Source organism: Rhinolophus sinicus, linkage group LG12, assembly GCF_036562045.2.
Source record: "Rhinolophus sinicus isolate RSC01 linkage group LG12, ASM3656204v1, whole genome shotgun sequence".
NCBI classification, from domain to species: domain Eukaryota; kingdom Metazoa; phylum Chordata; class Mammalia; order Chiroptera; family Rhinolophidae; genus Rhinolophus; species Rhinolophus sinicus.
In genome coordinates this window covers 11,500,743-11,520,776 of record NC_133761.1, presented here as the reverse complement: position 1 = coordinate 11,520,776, position 20,034 = coordinate 11,500,743, and the positions used below count along the sequence as shown (strand labels likewise).

The 20,034-nt window shown below is 46.5% G+C and overlaps 1 protein-coding gene across 16 annotated transcripts in view; it reads right to left on the bottom strand.

Annotated features, from left to right (window-relative positions):
- The window catches only part of MTSS1 (MTSS I-BAR domain containing 1), a 150,625-nt gene extending 136,865 nt beyond the window's left edge, over positions 1-13,760 (bottom strand). For 12 of the 16 annotated variants that reach the window (XM_019721345.2, XM_019721194.2, XM_074316251.1 and 9 more), the window contains exon 1: positions 12,659-13,759. In XM_019721345.2, coding sequence (XP_019576904.1) covers positions 12,659-12,730 — 72 coding nt within the window. In that variant the 5' untranslated portion in view covers positions 12,731-13,759. Of the gene's footprint in view, positions 1-12,658 lie in introns of all 16 variants that reach the window. The other 4 variants (XM_019720913.2, XM_019721123.2, XM_019721049.2 and 1 more) reach the window with 1 other exon arrangement.
- Positions 13,761-20,034: the final 6,274 nt, after the last annotated feature.

Sequence of the window (20,034 nt, the reverse complement as noted above, 5' to 3'; positions counted from 1 at the left end):
CACGCTCCAAATATAATATAATGAAAGGTGGGGTTGGTGTGAGCCTCTGGGGGGGAGGGGTGGTGACGCCTTTCCTAGGTCTTAAAGGATAAAAGGGAATTTTCCTGGCAAAGAAGAAAGAAAGAAGGGAGGGAGGGAGCATTCTCCGAAAAAGAAACAGAGCCAGCCAAGGAAAGGAAGTATAGAGGTGACGCTGTATTTAGCACAGGGGTCATTTTCTTCATCTGGAACACATTCCAGGTAGATGTAATTTGGGGGTGGGGAAGGACAGCAGGCAGATCCCTCCCACTCACACGACCTGCAGAGGCAGCTCTTGGTGGCTCAGGGTGGCCCAAGAGCCACCCTACTCCCACTTACTCATGGTATAATCCCAGCACAACCTACCTGGGGAATGTCTGTCAAAACTACAGATAACCTGAGCCCCACGCCAGAACTACACAATCAAAAGCTCTGGGGATGGGCCCAGGGATCTGCATTTAGCACACTCCCCAGGGGACACTCCTGCTCTGCTCACTAAAACCACGTACAGCACGATGTGAGAATCCCCGCACTAGATACGATGCCACGTCCCTCTGGGACCTCGGAAGCTGTGGCCTCAGCAATCTCTCGGTCCTCATGCTTCTTTAGAAGTAAGTCCTGGTGATGGGCACGCACACATGGGAACGTGCACTGATACCGTGATTTCGGAAAAGCATCTGGCAATGGGTTCCAAAAGCCTTGAAAAGTATACACCTTCAACCCAGGGTAAGTCCTTCAGGAGAAACCTGACTGCAGAAGGCAATCGAGGGCCATGACTGTAGAAGTAACACACAGTTATTGCCCTTTTGGTGATGCCCAACAGGGTGTCATTCCCAGCAGCCCAGGGAGGGATCTGGGGTCGTGAAGGAGGCCCTGGTTAGTGGAGGGTGGCAGAGCACGCCAGCTGTGCCCAGTACAATAAGGCCTTCCCCAGGGAGGATTTGACAAGTTGATCACACTGCCCCTGCCTTAGGAGAGCTTACACTTTCAAAGTGAATACAGGTGCTCACTTGGGAGAGCAAAACCCTAATGTGATGTAAATCAACGTCTAGCTGCAAGGATATATCCATTGCAGGGTTGCTTATAACCCATGAAAACCTGGACACAGCCTGACCACGAATCAGCACAGAACTGGCTCCCACCCCAGGGCCTTTGCACACGCTCTGAGAGCCATGTACTTCATACGCTATTGTTCCAATGTCACCTGCTCTGTGAGGCCTTCCCTAACTACCCTATTTAAAAATAACACTGTCCTTGCTTTATTTTTCCCCACTGCACATAATTCGTCTAATCTACAAAATAACTAATTTATTCAGTTTGTCTGTCCCTACCCCACGAGAATGTAAGTTCTAGGAGCGCAGGGATTTGTCCATTTTATTTACTGCTGTATCCCCAGCACTTCACAGAGGACACAGTAGGTCCTCCACGGGACATACAAAACAATGGAACACCACGCAGCCATTAAAACCGACATGGCTTATAATTACACATATGGAAAGGCAGTGTAGTGAAAAGCCAAGTGAAAAAAGAAATTTCTGGCACAGCAGAGACTACATGAACCTTCATCTAAAATGGGTGTACATAACCCACTTTGAGATCAGGTGGTTAAGGGTGACTTATTTTTTACTTAACTGGGGTTTCTTAGTTTGTCGTCCATTAACTTTATAGTACGTGCATAATCTTCCAGCAGTAATCCCTCATGAAATGCTCTCAAAACATCTGCTAATTTATTTTTAGGAAAAAGCTTCCTCCTTGGTGACTTAATTAGGGTGTCCCTAATTAAGGCCAGCACGACATCAAAGGGGACAGTTTCCAGGGGACCCTCGCTCCAGGTCTACTGATTGCAAGACGACCTCAGTCCCTCCAGAGCGGCTCCGCCTCCCAGCGCTCAGATGCCAAAGGTTTGGCCATCAGCTGGTGACTCCTGGCTCTGCTCCCCGCTACTTGCTTCCTATTGGGGTGCCTCATCCAATTATTCAGGCCCAGATCACATCCTGCTGGAGAGCTGGCTTTGAAGGTTCAGTAAACAATCACTTCAAAACAAAGAGCCAGCAACCATTAAACCAAACTCAAAGACTTCCTTAATGGCTGCTGCTCAGCTGCAGAAGACGGGCTCAAAGCAAGATTCAGGATGAACCAGATAAAGCAGGTCCAGCGTCCTACTGCAAATATTTCCCTTCCTGTTTTGCACGCAATCATGTGGGTGCACAACTGTTACTGGGGTAACCCCGATGGAGGGGATTTCTCTAGCAAAACAAACATGTGTTGTGTGGTTGTCACCTTGGACAACAGTGGCAGACCCTTAGGTTTCACACCCCAGCCGCTCCCCACATACTTCCTTCTGCTGACAAATCAGAGGCATCCCCAGGGTGAGTCAATTGCCCAACAATTTCATGTCATTGGTTGGGTCAAACTCCGCTTCAAACACAGTGAGGGCCCTTGAGCTTCTTGAAGCAGCTCAGAGAAGAGCCTAGATTTTTATGCTTTATCTGGTTCATCCTGAGTCCTAAAGGTATAGACAGAATAGTCATCAAAGAGATCAACGAAATACACCCATTACAGAATCTAAAAAGGAAATCTCAAAATGCCCGCTGTGAAAGAGAGCCCAGCATGGTGGATTAAGAGGCGAGGCCCTGCAACAAGACTACCCGGGTTCAAATCCCAGCTGTGCCACGCACTAGCTGTATAATTTGGGCAAACGGCTTAACCTCCATGCACCGCAGTTTCCCTATCTGTGAAATGGGGATTACGGCAGTAACTACCTAACTGCATTGTTGCAAGGGTTAAGGCTTTTTATTTATAAAGTACTAAAATAGTAGCTGTTTGTGCCATGCAAATGCTTGTGAAATAAGTAAAACAAAACTCAGCTCTCGGCTTGTGTGTCGTCTGTACCAAAAGCCTCCCCTGACTCAGGACCCCCACAAAACCTTACAGGACATGTATCTTGACGCTGACCACAGTGAATTCTAATTCCTTGTCTGTTTCTCGTCTCGACTGAACACCTTCGCAAGGGCTGTGTCTGTCCTGTTTACAGGTATATCTCCACCACCCAGCCGTGCCTGGCACACAGCAGGCACGTCTTCGTATCTGCTGCAAAAGTGTACCGTTTCTCTCAAATCATTTACATGCTAAAAGCTGAAAAGCATTTCTCTCTTGTCTCTACGACATTATCAAAGTGAAGGTGTAGGTTTCTTGGATTTTCTGAAACATGACTGCCACGATCCACAGGGAACTCCGCTAGAAATTGTCGGGTAGCTCAGACAGATACGCAGAGCATTTTATTTACCATGCAGTTCATGCGAAGCCCTTTACAAAAACTTCCTCATTTATGCCTCAATAGCTTTAAGAGGGAAGTTATTATCTCCCCACCATTTTTACAAAGAGGAAAATCAATGCTCAGGGAGGTTGAGTAACTTGTCCAGAGTCACAGAGTTAGGAAGTGGCAAAGTCAGACTTCAAAGGCCAAGGGTAACTACTAAAGGTAGAACGAAATGAAAATACCAGGTAGAACAGACATAGAATGTGAAAAGTGCCTACAGGTATCTGGCTTGGTGGCAAAAGGGATGAGAAATTAAGTAACTTTCTGGTGGTACCTTGAAAGATGAGAAAGATTTTATTAGGCAACAATGGCAGACAGGGTCCTCTAGGCTGGACAAACAGCCAAGAATGTAGCGCACAGGATGTGATCAAAGAGGCCCAGGAATCCAGGTTGGGGGGCACTGGGCGCAGAGCAGGTCACTCAGCTAGGGCCAAATCCCAGGGGTCCTTGAATGCCAGGCTAAGGTGGCTGAGCCACATTCAGCAGGTAGGAAGAACCCAAATACAGCCAAGAGTTGGGGAGGGATGGAAGCTGCTGCTAAGGGCAGGCTAGAGGCAAATGAGGCCACTTATCCTGGTGGTCACTCCAGAAAAAGAAGGAAGATTCCAATAACGTAGACAGAAAAAGCTGGTCCTTATAAGCAACTTCTCTCTGCCCCCCCCTTACCCAGGTGTCAACATCTCTTTTTTAAGCATGAAATTAAATGCCCTGAGGACCTGAGCCAGACACCCAGTCCTCTCCCCACCTTTTGTACTGACAGTGGGTTTGCAAACACAGAATTGCAAATAGGAGGGCTTGCTGAGCCAGATGAGGTTATAATGAACTCAGCAGTAATTTACTTAGCAAGATAAAAAAACTCCATTTCCTGCAACTTCACTGCAAGCTGGAAATACAGCTGGGTGAGGGGTGGGGTCGTGTTTCCCTAAGAAGTGGTGGAAACAATTACCACACGGATTTCAAGACTTCAGAATTCTTCATTCTCAAATCTACAAGATAGAATAATAACAGCAGCTAACATTGGAGTGCCTGTACACCAGGCACCGTATGAAACCCTTCACAAGCATTACCCCATTTCAGAATCCTCACAACAACCCTGTAAGCTGGGTACTTTATTAGACCCATTTTACAGGAGAGGAAAGTGAGGCTCAGAGAGACTAAGTAACTTGGCCACAGGATTTAAAACCAGATCTTTTTGCCTCTAAGGTCAGCAGTAGCTCTAGAATTTCTACAGGAGTAGGTTTTAGGGGCAGTGATGTGGCCAGAAGGAAGTAGAAAGCAAGTACAATATTTTTACTTAGATAGTATGTTATAGATACATCTACACTGTACAGTATGCTAACCATTAGCTACATATGGCTATTTAAATTTAAACAAAAGTGAATAAAATGTAAAAATCAGTTCCTTGGTCGCACTAGGCACATTTCAATTCACATGTGACTAGTGGTTTCTGTATTTGACAACTTCCATTATTGCAGAATATCATACTAGACAGGACTACTACAGCTCAGTTAAAAACAGCCAATTATTCTAAAGATGGTTCTTATCCTTACAGGTCACTTTATTTATCTTAATGTCATTTCACTACAAACTTGTTTTTATTTTTAATTGTGGTAAAATACACCTACCCTGGGAAGCCAGAGAGATAAACAAGTGGGTCCTAGCCCAAATGAAGCCAGAAACATCGCTGGAGGCAAAAATGACAAAACAGAAGTTGTCCTACTCCAGGCACAGCACAGAAGGCAGGATTCTTTGGAAAAGACAATAATGCTGGGGAAAAGAGATGGCAGCAGGAAAAGGGAAAGACCAAAGATGAGATGGACTGACTCCACAGAAGACGCCACAGACCCGCGTCTGGTCTATTGGCGCTGAGCAGGGCTGTGAGGACAGGACAGGGTACATGTCACTCATTCAGAGCCGCCAGGAGGCGGGACTGACTCAATGACATCACACACACACACACACACACACACACACACACACACAACATAAAACCTACCATCTTGACCATTTTTACGTGTACGGTTCGTTCGTGTTAAGCATATTCACATTGTTGTCCAACCGTCTAAAGATGCCTTTACTCTGATTTAGGTAAGGTTGAGAAAACCCTTTGAGGGTGCTGAAATGCTGTACAGCTCAATGGTTCTCAAGCCTGCCTACACACTAGCATTACCTGGGGGTGCTTTTAAAAGTCTTAATGCCCAAGACGCACCTGAGGAGCACTGACTCAGAACCTCTGGGGAATAGGCTCCCGGGAGCCCAGTGAAGTGGATCCTGCAACCACGCCCACTGTACCAAAAGGGGTACACCTGCCCAGACCCTGCTCCTCTGGCCAGACCCAGTCCTCTGGGTCCCTGAGACCCCGGTCATGTGGGAGGTGACCGAGAAGGGAGTCCAGGCAAAAGCTACCATCCGCCTCCAACAGGCTGGCTGCTGAGCAAGCTAATACTTCTACTGCTGGCCAAATTCTTTGAGGGAAAGAAAGCAAATAGAAAGACACACAGCTCAAAAGGCACTCAATTGATTTTTTTTTTCACCCACTTAAACTAGACAGGAAAAGAAAAACCACTTAGAAACTATGACCAAGGCCGTATGTGCCAAGAATCAGCACAGGAAGAAGTTTATTTGGCGATTCCATCAACTTCTCCAAACACAGCCTCGTAATGGCTCTGCCGACTCAACCCAAACTGGAGGGCTACTGGGACATAATTAAATACAGAAAGCTCTTTTACAAGAGAGTTCCAGGGCTGGACACAAAATGAGTCCAAGGTAAGGAGTTCTCTTTGAGGAGTCATTTGAACTTTGGGTGAACTTATTCGATTCATGTAATTTGGAGGGGCTGTCAAGCTTGTATAGTTGCCCAGCCTGAGGGACTGAAGTATAAATGTGGCCCATTGGCCTGTCATGGACGCACTTTGGGGACCAGGACAGGAGCCAGGGGTGACTACCAGAAGACTGGCTTAAAGATGTCTTTCCACCCAGGGAAAGAAGAGGAAAGGAGAAGGCCGGGTTATCTGTTAGGAAACACTGGTAAGGGGGAGAAGGAAGGAAGGCACAATTGGTCAATATATCATAAATTAAACGATTTCCACAAGAGAGACAGCCAGATGGGAGCCGCCCACCCCACAAGCTCACACCTGCAGGCTGGCTTTAGGCTAGAGGCACAGAGATCAGACCCAGTTCCTTCCTTGAGCCTCCTGTAGGACTTAGGCAAGTGAAATGCTGTCTTTTAGAAATAAGTCCACACCCTCCTCTCTACCTTAGGCATGTTCTAAAGAGTTCCAGCTTTAGGATCAAATAGACCGAGGTCCAAATACCAGCCTACCTCACCATGGCCTTGGACAAATTACTGACTCTGTCCAAGCCCCTGTTTTCTCATCTGTAAAGTGGGACTGATGTGAGGATGACATGAAACCATGCACGCCAAGCACTTAGCACAATGCCCGGCACATAGTAGGTTCTCACCAAGCTCCTTTCTGCCCCCATTCACCACATGCAATAAATACTGAGCACCTACTATGTACAGGTGGCATGCCAGAGCACCTTAAACCGGGCAGCAACAAAGGCAACACAGCCCCATGCAAGGCCTTCCCTGGACTAAGAGATGGGAAACGTTGGTAATGGGTTGGCTGCTCAAGAATCTAACTAGGTGGGTTTTGCTTTCGCTTTTGGGGGTGCTGAGGGCCAGGAGCCCTACTCTGATGAAACCTTCCACAATCTCCAGATAATTCAAGGGAAAACCTCAGCAGTCAAATACAACGGGCTTCCTCAGTGCTCAGCCAATTAATTTACTCCATTTGTCTCTCTGGTTTGCTACTTAATAAGGCCATATCAGCAATGCAATCTGTAAATCTGAGTTAAACTGCTCAAGGCATCCTTTAAGGAGCCCCAAATACCTCCTGTCTGATGTCCTAGGCAGCTGAATCTGTCCTCTGGCTTTTGTTTGGCTCAGTAAGAGGTATTTCTTTGTTTTTGCAGAGGTGTGGGATTTAGGGGAAAGTGTCCTGAAGGCACTTCCGAGAAGTAATGGTAAACTTGAAATGATCTCATTTTTCCATACACAATTTGAACATCTAAATGGTCTGGCTACAGAAGGAATCTTGCCAGCTCTCACCCATCCCTGGGAAGATGAAAAAAGCCTAGATGAAAATTATAGATAAAGCATCTAATGGATCAATAGTTTCAACCTCTTCACCCTCTAAGCATTTTAGCAACCTCAAAGGAGAGCTAGACAAGTTGACAGTATCATTCTAGCTTTTTCCTTTTGCCTACCTCCAAGATGCAAGAGAAGAGTTCAAAGACTAAGAGGTCAACAGCTGAGAGGACAGCATGCACATGACATATACTAAAAAACTGTTGTTCACTGTTCATCCGAAATTCAAATTTAACTGGGAATTCTGTACCTTGCAATCAGGGCATGGAACTTGGTGCTTGCAACTTTGCTGATGCTCAATAAATGCTACAGAATTATGGGTATTCACGTAAGAACTAAGCGATAGCTAAACCAGGCAAAATTCACTCAGCTTACCTTCCGTGCAAACCATGATCTAGGAATGACCTTCTCTCTGCACTTGGGGCACTACTAACTGTGGAATTTCAGAACGTAAAGGTTCACAGCATCAAGCAACAAGTTCTAAACGATTTGGTTAAATATGATGTATTAGGGATTTTTTCCCACTAAGACACTCAAGCCAAGACCAAAAAAACAAAAAAACAAAACAAAAAACAATAATTTTTTTCCAAACCTGGACAGCAGCAAGATTTGCACCTAAAAAAATAAAAAGATTACTCTACATAGAATAGGCCCTGAATTTCTGAACGGGCACCCATTCCAGGCAGTTCCCTGCTGCTGATTTTATGACATCTTGACTTCAACTTCTCCCACAGGCCCAAACTGAGGAAGCTGTAAAACCCTGGGCAAACACAGCCATTTGCTAAGAGAAAAGCCAACATGGGGCCCATCTGTACTTTACAAGAGCTTTGCTTGTCCTGCCTTTGTGTCACCATTTACAGGAGGCCCACCTTGCTCAGAGCATCTGGCCTTGGCGGGGTTTTCAATATCTTCCTAAAGAAAACATTTTTTTTTTTTTGAAGAGTCATAGGAAGTCCTGCATGGAGTGACTAACGCCCTATCCCAGGCTGGACTGCCAGCCCTTACTTCACGGCCGCCATATTGTATTTCATGTTGGCTACTTATGGCCCACAGGACAAGCAACCTCCCCCTAACCCTGTGGATCTTCGGCTCCTGGAGGCCTTCCACATAGCAGACCCTCGATAAACACGGATAGTAAACCTCTCTTCTGACAGGAACCCCTAAGCCAAAGCAGCAGTAGGGAGAAAACAAAAACAACAACCCTGAAATCATTATCCAGTGCTGGACCCACCACCCACATTCTTGATCTCATGATAAGTGAGGGAAAATATCATGACGTGCCTTCAAACCACAAAAGATTTCCATGGAATTCACGAGGTCCCTTTAGCAGTTCTAATTTTAGGCAGAACTGAGGAGAGAGGATACGGGTGGCACACAGAGGTGGGGGGCAGTGGAGAGGAACTGAACAAGGCCCCTATTCTGCTCAGCACAGGTGCTGGTAACAGGACACCCATGTCTAAAGTGAGACGTGGGGTGGGGAATTCAAGGTGTGGTTGGGTGTTTTTTTCACTCCTGGTCACATTATGTAACCCCCAAACACACTCTCCGACCTCGTACAAAGTCCTCCCAACGTCAGGCCCAATTCAGCTCCGGACATGCTGATTCTTGAGCAACAAGGCTGACGAAAATATTTGATTTTAGCATCCAACTTTTTTTTTTTTTAACTAAGTTAATTATTAAAAGAAGAAAGACATCCACAGGATGAGCTGCCCCCAAGATTGGCCAGAGTCTCCTGGTCTTGAAAGCTCCCCAAACATCACCAAATTCGATGCGGCCTCAATTACTTAAGTTAAAAAAAATAATAATAATCAATTAAAAAATACAAATATCAAATCACTACGTTGTATACCTGAAACTAATATAATGTTCTCTTGCAATTACATCTCCGGAAAAAAAAGTAATCTGCTGTTTGCAGCAGTTAGCCTGTATTTTCCCAGAACTTGAATAGAAAACTCCGAAAAGATTCCAGGACCTGTGTAAACATCAGAAGTCAGTCAACTGGCTTTCCACACACAGTAACCTCCAACTTATTATTCCTCCAGACAAACAGGTGATGGGGTGCTTGCCTCCAGCCACATGAATCTCTTGTCTCCCCTTTCCTTTGGGACCAGCTCACACCAGATGACTTGATTTATGTGAGTGGGCGGAAAGGCAGCCAGTAAGCGATTTTGCACACCACCATTCATTAGCGACGACCACCATCACCACCGCAGGGTGGAAGAAAGGGGGGAAAAACACAAGGTTTCCTCTTGTCAAGGAATCAATAAGTTATTTAACAGCTGGATTCCAATGGGAGATAAGTGAGTTTCTTCTATACACTTCCACCTGAAAAGTATAAAACACACAGCCTGACGGGCAAGGACTTAACCAGATGAAGGATCGTTAGAAGAGGGCAGAAAGAAGCCTCCTTAGTTTTTCGATATCTGGAGGGTCTTTGATTTTGGAAGATGGATGGTGCTAGGCCTTGAAATTACTTCATTTTTTGCTTTTGTTTTTTTTTGGTCCTAAGAGGAAATGGACTCCCTTCCTGTGCTGCTGTTCATTTTGGGGAATCAAATGCTACTAAAAAAGCCATTTTCCTTACCCTCACCCCAGTCCAACATCACTTCTGAGAAGATAACCTAAAAATTTTCTCAAGGTGGCATTCCAAATGAGTTTCCAACATTTACACTTGTGCTTCAAAGCAAATAGAAAGGGGGCCAAAGGCATTATAAACCCATCATGAAAGTTCAAAGAAGAGAAAAAGAGGATAAAGCAGATCATCAGAAAGTCAGCTGATTTCAGATATTAAAAACTGACTTTTATTGCTGGCAGCTTCATACATATGCATACTATACACTGCTTAACCTAAATGCCCAAATGTTAAAGTTCCTTTTAAAATGTCACTGTCATCTAATCCACAAAGGAGTTTTTTAAGAAGAAAACTCCAAGAAAATATTCAGCAACTGTCTCACGCATAAACCATCCCTTTACTTTTTCCTTCTCTCACTACTCCCCAAAAGTCTGAAATTCTGCAGACCCCCAAGGTCATAAGTTTTAGTTTTCTACTCCACCTTGCTTTTAAAAATCTTTCAAAACAAAACTTCCAAAACAAAACAAAAACCTTTAAAATAAATGCCTTCCCACAAGCTGTTGAACAAATCCTACTACACTCAAAGGGAAAGAACTCAGGAACCACAAACTGTGGCTCCAGCGCTGAAAGGGGCATTGAATAAGTCTTTAATTTTACCTGGAATCTTGTGGAGGGAAAAGGCACACCAAACTTAGCACCCACAAATCCCCAGGACCAGAGTGCTGCAGGGCAGCCATGGGATGGCAGGTGGAAAGGAGAAGGCTCACCCTGTGGTGGGATACCTTCTGAAGGGTTTTGGGTTTAAACCAGTAAGTGGGAAGAACCGAGCCTGGTTTCTGGATTAAGGAACAAAGAAAGAAAAACCTCCAGATGTGAACGCTCTGGGACTGCAGTGGGCAGACCTATTAGATCACTGGGTCCTTCTTACTACTGAGGAACTGGAAACATCCATTTCTCTCCTCCAAAAAACATAAGGAGCTTCACCAACCCATATCAAATTCTTCCCCTAGTGATCAAAATACACGTGTGCTTCAAACCAAATTGTGTTTGATTATAAAATGTGTAGAATTTAAGTTAACCAGAAATACCCCCAGAGTCCAAGGAGGTGACACCAATCTTTGTCTTTAAAGAGTTCAATGTGGATTGAGGGCAAAGGAATGCAAGGGGCTGTCTTGAAACAGGGAATAATCCACCTAATTCCAAGTGGCTGGATTAGAGGCATTCCTAGGCAAACAGGGATATCTTTGAAGATAATGCTACATGAATGTCAATTTCTGACAAAAGGCACAGGCTCTGTAGAAGGATTTCAAAATGGGCAAGACCTTGAAAAAGTTCACCCTGGGCGAGGTGGCAATTGGTTCTAAAAGGGGGAAGCTGGGCATGACAGCTGAGCATTCCTTCCCAAAGTCCACCTCTGAGGCCAAATCCTCTCCAAACCATGCACTTCATCAGACAAAAGCTCCTCCGGGTGCCCAGGCCCCAGCTGAAGAGGGGCTGTCCACACCCACTCGATGCACAGCTTCCAAACCTGCCCACTCGTTTTGGAAGCCGAGCTTTTAATTAAACACCACCTCCCCGGATCTGTTGAGGCAAACTGGGGCTGGGCTAAAGCCAAAGAGAAGCTCCCTAAATACACATTAAAAAAAAAAAAAATATCCCGCCCACCGCCCCCAATCCCCACCTCCAGCCAGCTCCCGAGGCTGGTTGTATTTCCTTTGGATGAGTAACACACGGCCCTGGTCTATCTCTATGCACCAGAAAATCCACATCCAAGGATCAGGTTATCCCCAGTCCCACCCTTCCCAGGAAAAAACCAGGGTGTTGTTCCCTGCCCCCAACACACGCGTGTGCGCGCACGCGCGCACAGTTTTCACAATCCTCCCAAGAGGAAAACCTGGAGTCTGTGTGCTGGGGGGCGGGAGAGCATACAGTTGTTTGGGGGCCCCTAATCTTGCCGGCATGCTGGGAGCCTCAGCTGGGGGAAGGAGGGCCCCCTGCAAGGCTGCTCTGGGAACTTCTGCTCCGCGCCCCCAAGAGAGGGCCGAGGGAAGAAGGCATACACACCCTCACCAGTTTTGGAAGAATCTAATCCCTAATTTACTCAGATCCCTCCCCTCCCCAGGTGGATCTGAAAGCCAAGGAGGGTGAGGGACGCTTCCCGCGGCCGCGCAGAGCCCCTAATCCCTCCCCACCACCACGACAGGCACCCCCTCCCTGTACCCGGGGGAATCAGGTGTTCCCCCCCACCCCCAGGCATCCCGCCTCCGTGGGTCGCAAACACTCTGTCCAACGACAGACAATGGAAAACTTGGATCCGGGGCCCTGAGACCTCAGGGAAATGAGATGGGGCCGCCCCCTGGGACAATGAGCACGGAGAGAGCAGGGGGCATCAGACACCCCTAGGGAAGCCGTCCGCCGGGTGACCCAGCTGAGACCAGAGAGGCGCCCCGGGTGAGCAGGTGACACCCGGGTCGGAGCGCTCCCGCAGGTGGCTGGCGGCCACCGCGCAGACAAGGGCCGGGTGGCTGGCCCGGGGCGAAGGCGAAGCACGGCGGCCAGGTCAGTGAGCGGCGCCCCAGCCGCACCCCCGGCGACCTACCTTCATGTCGCTGATGATGGTCTGGAAGAGGCCTCCGAGCGCGCTGCATTCCTTCTCAATCACAGCCTCCATTTTCCCGGCGCCGGCAGGGACAGAACACACACTTGGGGCCGCCTGGACTGTGCGCGGGACCGGGACTCGCTCACCCCGGGAGGAATTTCACCCTGCGAGCGACCCACCTCCGACTCGCAGCCTCTCCTGCAAAGAGGACGAACTGCCCGAGATCGACTGCTCTCTGCCCAAAATAGTAATAATTTTAAAAGCCAAACCGCTCTATAGGGTGATTCGCCTACAGGCAGTGCTCGGCTTCTGGCCTTAAAAATGCCCGGAGAAGACTGACAATCAGGCCACCAGTGGTGCCCACGACGGAAACGGCAAAGCCCATCTTGAAGCAGAGAAAAACGCCCGCTGACCCGGGGCCAGCGCCATTTAAAAAAATGTAAGGTCTCCTAAATTAATAAATTTTTTGGGGAAAAAAAAATCGCCCAACAGCAGTGCGAGTCTGCCCGCAACCCCCGGATCTGTTGCTCGCAGCCGCGGCCGCCGCCTCCTTTTCACTCCTGCGCGCCGGGCTCCGGCGCTCGCTCTGGCTGGGCTCCCGGGGACGTTCGGAGGGGCGCACGCGCGCTCGTGGCCGTGCGTCTGCCGCGGGGGCGCGGGGAGGGCGCGCGCTCGCGGCTGTTCGTCCGCCGCGCGCTGGCGGGGCTGGGTGCGCGTGCCCGGGAGGCGTTTGGGGCGCGGGACGCAGAGAGGAGCCGGCGGGCGGTGCGCGAGGTTACCAGCCCCTAGGGAGCTTCCTCCTGCGAGCACGTACCGGGCACCTTCTCCTCCCCTGGCCGCCCGTCGCAGCTCGGAGAAGGCGTGTCAGCACGCGGCTAGGCGAGCGCCCACCCCACAATGGCTGCGAGCGCCGGGAACGAAGGGTGCACCCGCCGCGTCCCGGGGACTGACGGTGGCCGGTTTAGCGCAGTGCCCAGCATATAGTGAGCTCTCAGTAGGGAGGGCAAACTGCTGCAGCTGCTGCTACTGCAGCCTTCTCAGAAGAGGCCCAGGCTATGATATCAGGACTGCAACGTCAAGTCAGGACTGCAGAGCCAAGTCAGGACTGCAAACAGCCAAATATGTCATTTAAGGAGAGTTCGGGGCGTGTCCTGCAGCGGGAGGCCGAGTTCAATAAAGTTACAGGATGCTGGGAAAGTGGATTGATTGGCCATTGCAAAATAAATGGCATTACAGCATTATTGCTGACTGCCCGCAGCATGGACCGCTGTTTTTCGGGTCCACTGAGGGCACTAGTGTTGGTATAACCGCAGAGAGCCCTGTTGGGAGGTTTAACCTGAAAAGAGCAAATGTGCCCAAGTTGACTTGACTGGTGGTTTATTTTCGCAGTTCCGCTGCCTAACTGCACAGCCAGGTTCCCTCATTTAAGATTAACATCAAATAGACAAGGAGGAGCTTTTAAAGGACCTTAAAACATAGACACCTAACTCTGGGCTGTTCCCTTGACCTTTGAGCTGACCATTTGAAGCCCAAAATACAACAAAAGAGAAATACTGGGGTGGGGGTGGGAGGGACTAAAGAAAGAAAGCATATGCGAAATGCTATAGACTTGTGTCCGATTCAGTGATAGGAAAAGTTCTACCTTTGAAAACCTGCGTGAATCAAAGAGACGCATACAGCTGCATATCACAGCTCCGAGATCATTTTCCCCTGGCCCACCCTGCACAACTCTTAACAACAACACCTGTTCTCCACCCTTCTCCCCAAAATCATAAGAAAGAGTGTCGCTTCTGTAATGAACTGACCACTTGAGCAACCCAAGTTCATTTGGATGCACAGGTCTTACCGTCACCTTGCCAATAACAGTGTCTGACACACAGTTTTCTCTCAGTCATAATCATTATTATGAGTGTAATACTATAGGTTATTGTAGTGATCAATATCACTGCTTTTAGAGCCAGATTGCCTGGGTTCAAACTCCATTTTACAACCTAACTGCATGGTCTTGGGCCACACTAACTGGGCTTCAGTTTCCTCGTCTGTAAGAAGGGATAAAGACCACATCTACTTCCTAGGGCTGTTCTGAGTTTTACCTGCACTGACATATGTAAAACACTTAATGCAGTTACTGGCATATAACATATAAGCACTCAAATCTTATCAACAGAGATTGATCGCAGCATTATTCACAACAGCCAAGATGTGGGAACAACCTAAATGTTCATGACAGATGAATGATAAAGCAAATGTGGTATATACATACAATGGACTATTATTAGCCTTAAAAAGGAAGGAAATCCTGCAATTCAGACAACATGGATGAACCTTGAGCACATTATGCTAAGTGAAATAAGGTCATAGGACAAATATTGCATAATTCCACTCATATGAGGTATCTGAAATCGTCAAACTCACGTTGCAAGCCTATAATGTTGGTGTGCTGTCCCACTGACATTGCCAAGGGTCTACTTGTGTTCAAAGTAGGTTTTTCACAGGTGTTATATCCAACCCTCACACAACCTTGAGAAGTAGGTTTCATGCTAGCCCTCACTTTACTATTGGAAAGTGGCAGACAGGGCTTCAACCCTGGTTTTCTGACTCATATCCCTGAGGTCTCCCTTCGACCCAGCCTTCAGTCCTCCTAGCATAGGGGGCTCCTGCTTTAGCCTAAAGGACACTGTGTTCCGCTTTTCTGCCACACGCCTGAATTTAAATGCCCTGAACCGAAGCTTAGCCGTGTTTGCAGGGCACACCTCCCTTGTCCCCTTTTCCCTTGGGCCGCTCCTGGCCTGGGGACTGAGAACCAGGCCCTTGTCTTTCCTGAGAAAGTGAAGCATCCAAAACCACCTTGAAAGGGAACCTGGGAAAGTTCCTCAAGGCAGGAAAGGCCTGGAGTGAGGCTGGTGAATGGAGGGATTTTTAAGCAGGAAAATGACAAGATCAGAGTTACACCTCTTGTACATTTCACTTGTTCCCATGTTGAGAATGCCTCTTTTTTTTTTTTTTTTTAATTTATTGGGGTGACAATTGTTAGTAAAATTACATAGATTTCAGGTGCACAATTCTGTATTACATCATCTATAAATCCCATTGTGTGTTCACCACCCAGTCAGTTCTCCTTCCATCACCATATATTTGATCCCCCTTACCCTCATCTCCCACCCCCCACCCCCCTTACCCTCTGGTAACCACTAAACTATTGTCTGTGTCTATGAGTTTTTGTTTCTCATTTGTTTGTCTTGTTCTTTTGTTGTTTTCGGTTTATACACCACATATCAGTGAAATCATATGGTTCTCTGCTTTTTCTGTCTGACTTATTTCACTTAGCATTATTACTCTCAAGATCCATCCATGTTGTCACAAATGTTCCTATATCATCTTTTCTTACCACTGAATAGTATTGCATTGTGTATATATACCACAACTTCTTTATCCATTCATTTATTGAAGGATATTTTGGTTGTTTCCATGTCTCGACCACCGTAAACAAAGCTGCAATGAATGTTGGAGCACACGTGTCTTTATGGATAAATGTTTTCAGATTTTTTGGGTAGGTACCCAGGAGAGGGATTGCTGGGTCATATGGTAATTCTATTCATAAGTTTTTGAGGAACCTCCACACTGCCTTCCATAATGGCTTCACCAGTCTGCATTCCTACCAACAGTGTATGAGGGTTCCTTTTTCTCCACAGCCTCTCCAACACTTGTTACTATTTGTCTTGTTGATGATAGCCATTCTTACTGGGGTGAGGTGATATCTCATTGTGGTTTTTATTTGCGTTTCTCTGATGATTAGTGATGTTGAGCATTTTTTCTTATGTCTATTTGCCATTGGTATGTCCTCTTTGAGAATTCTTCTTTCTTCTTGCTTTATTTAGAACACCCAGCACTCACTGGGAAGATGTCAAATCTGATTGACATGTCATTCCTCTCAAAAGTTTTTGCTGTTTTGTTTTGTTTTGTTTTGTTTTTAATAGCTCCTAGAAGGAGGAAACCAAAGAACGAACCTCTACCAGAGGAATTTCAGCTCCTGTGATCCCGGGAAGGAGAGATTGGAGGCAATGACACCTTCCCAAAGCAGCTCCCATTTCCCTCCTCCACCCGGTGGATGGTGGGTCAGGATGTCCACCACCACCTCCTGGCTCTGTGACTTCCGGCAGGCTATTTGATCTCTGCAGCTAACCTCTATTTCCACTGGGGTTCCTAACTCATGGAATGGTCCCAGGATTGACATGGATATCAAATGCCTGTCACGTAGTAGTACCACACAAATGTTTCCTTCCTGGAAGTGATTCTCAGCCCTGGCTGCATCGAGGGCCCTGCCTGGTCTTCAAACTTGGCAGCAGTTGGTATGCCCTGGGGGAATTATAAAACACCCATACCTGGGCTCCACTCCCAGGGAGGCTGATTTAGTTTGTTCTGCGCTGTGGCCTGGGTATCAAAACTTTTAAAGCTTTCCAGGTGATACCAATGTGCAGCAAATTTAAGAACTCTTATCTAAGGAAATTTAAAAGAAGATATCTGGGCCCAGGTACTACCCCTAAACAAGAATATGGAGAGTGTTTGTGTGTGTGTGTGTGTGTGTGTGTCTGTGTGTGTGTGTGTGTGTGTGCGTGTGCGTGCATGTGTGTGTGTGTAATTTGTCATTATTTGTTTTACAAAAATGGGATTACATCACACACACACTTTCTTGGATCTTACTATTAACATTTCCTGTTAATACTTCTTGCTATCAACAATTCCTATAGAAATCTCTCCAGGTCAACTAATATTCTAATACATTTTTAAAAAAATTTTTTTTATTTTGACATAATTTCAGACGTACCGAAACACTGCAAGAACAGTGCAGAGGTTTTACATTTACCCTTCACTAGATTCCCCAAATGTTAACCCATTATGGCATTTGCTTCATGCTTGGGGATGCTTTCAGAGCTCCTCAGGTGACTTTAACATGAGGCCCCGAGGTTGCTTTCAGACTTCAGACACTGTTTGTGAAACTCCTGGCCCTTGTGAAGGGTCTCTGTATTAGAGCAGCTGTGTGAGGTGGGTAAGAGGGCAGGCTGAGTCTGGCTGCCTAGGTTTGTATTCTGGCTCCTTTGCTTCCCAGCTTTCTGTGACTCAGTTTCTTCATCTGGAAAATGGAAAATGGAGGTGCTAACTCCAAAGGCTGTGCGAGGACTGAATACAATGACTTAGTCTAGTACTTGGCACACAGTAATTACTCAACAAAGTTAGCTATTAATATCTGTTGATCTTTACCACGGCTCATCTATGAAATATAATTGTTTTCAGTTCACCCTCATGACTTATAAGCAAAATTCTTTGTGAGCCCAGAACCACTAAAATCTCTTAGAAAAACAGGGGTGTTGTCAGTATATAATCACAAATTTAGAAACAGAAGCCCCTTTTGAAAATGAAACCAGCAAGAATCAATAAATAATATCTGTTGCAATGACTCACTGTAAGAGATGTTTTGCATGTATTTGTGGATGGTGTCCTAGGATACACCCACGTATAACCTCAGTGTGCAGAATGTGTCACTGGGGCAGGAAAGTAATGAAAGAAGGTCTATCCTCATGGTAGCCCAGCCAAAGTAGTGCCGGAACAGCAGGGTCACAAACATTTGCCTGTGGGAGTCAGACGGCATACCTGTGTGAAGCAGGCCAAGTGTAAGTTCACAGGGGCAGGGAGACCACGGTGACCTGGAGAGCTAGTTCTCCACCCAGGGGCCCGCCAGTTGCTCCCTAGTTCAAGGCCAAATGGGAGTGTGGGCCCTTAATTGCCACACGTTCCAACCTTTCCAAAGGGGCTGAAACTTTAGATCTTGATGTGAAGTTTCCCCAAACCAAAATGTTTTTAAATTTCTCAATTCCACAAAACTCCTCTGCAAGCGAGCAGCAAGCAACTTCTCATCATGCAGGCTGAGTATATAGGGTTGGGTTCACAGGGAACATATGAAACAGAGAAAGAAGGTGTAAGAATCCATGTTTCTCTGGGACTCTTCAAGGAAGAGGGACCTATCTGATGGATCTAGGTCCCCAGGAAAGTGTATCTTCTCTGTAGTGGAGTACGGATGGTTCAGTTCACTTCCTGAGATGTTTCTTGAGCACCTACTCTGTGCCAAATCATTTTTGTTCTCCCAGGAGCATTGAATTCCCTTCTCCTTGTTTATATTTTCCCAAGCTGTCTGCTGACTACTAACTTAGCTTCTGAGTTACCTTGATATTGAGAAGGGGGTTTTAAGGGGAGCCGCTATCCCCACTGCAAACTATAGAACAAGACTGTCCAAGACCTGAACTCTTCTTCTCCTGGAACTTAGCTTTTTCTGTGCCATACAAGCACGATGAGAAAAAAGGAACATTTTGTACGTAAGATATGAATTCTGGTTAGAGTCGCAATAAAAGAGCATGAAAAGCATATTACTTTAGTAACCCTTACCTTTAACATACCCTGCAAAGCAATTGAAAAACATCTAATTGTTTCTAATCAATCAAAGCCATCTGAGTTCACCTAAAAATGGAAAATGTTACACAAAACCCAACATTTTGTGATGTAAACAATGAAAAGGGGACTTCCAGTTTTCATAAAGAGGTAGATTTTATAGCCTGAAACCCCCTCGTGCTATTGCCATGTACACAGGCTAGGTAAAATGTAATCAGAATCCTTTTAACTACATGGCAGAGCCAGCAAAAAAGAAGGGGAATCCTCAGGGACCAGAAACAAAGAGGAAGGTGACAGCCAGAAGAGAATGTGTGAAAGCTGATGCCTGGATTAATTGCCCTAGGAGGAGTCCTTGGTTTCAGTAATCCAGGGGCCTGGGTGTTTACCCCCAAAGAGTGACCAGAAAAAGAAACCCTGGGCCCATGTCATGAGGGAAGTGCCTCTGAGAGACCCCTGCATGATCAGGACAGATGAACCAGGAAGCAATGTGCCCACCAGGACAGGAGAAAGAAGTGTGATAGTCTTGGTCTGGGCTCTGGGTGGGTCTAAAGCATCCACTGAGAATTTGAAACCAGAGGCCTGCACCACAGTTGCATTTGGAGTTTGAATTTGCCTTACCTTGAATAGATCCCAAATGCCCAAGACAAGCATTAATGTGAAAACTTGTCACTGGCCTAAAATAATCCTGGGTAACCCAGCAGGCGCAAATGAGAAAGGGCTCTGAGGGGACCCATTTTCAGTCACGTCCTCGTAAGATCTCCACAGATAAAGGCCCCTGAAATGAGCTCACAATTCAAAATGACAAAGTGTGCAAGGAAGAGTCTACCCATCGTGCTCAAGAGTCAGCAGACACAACAACATTAGGATTTAACCCACAAGAGCTAAAGATAATCTAACAGCCTGATAGGGATAAATTATTTTAAATGATTAGAATA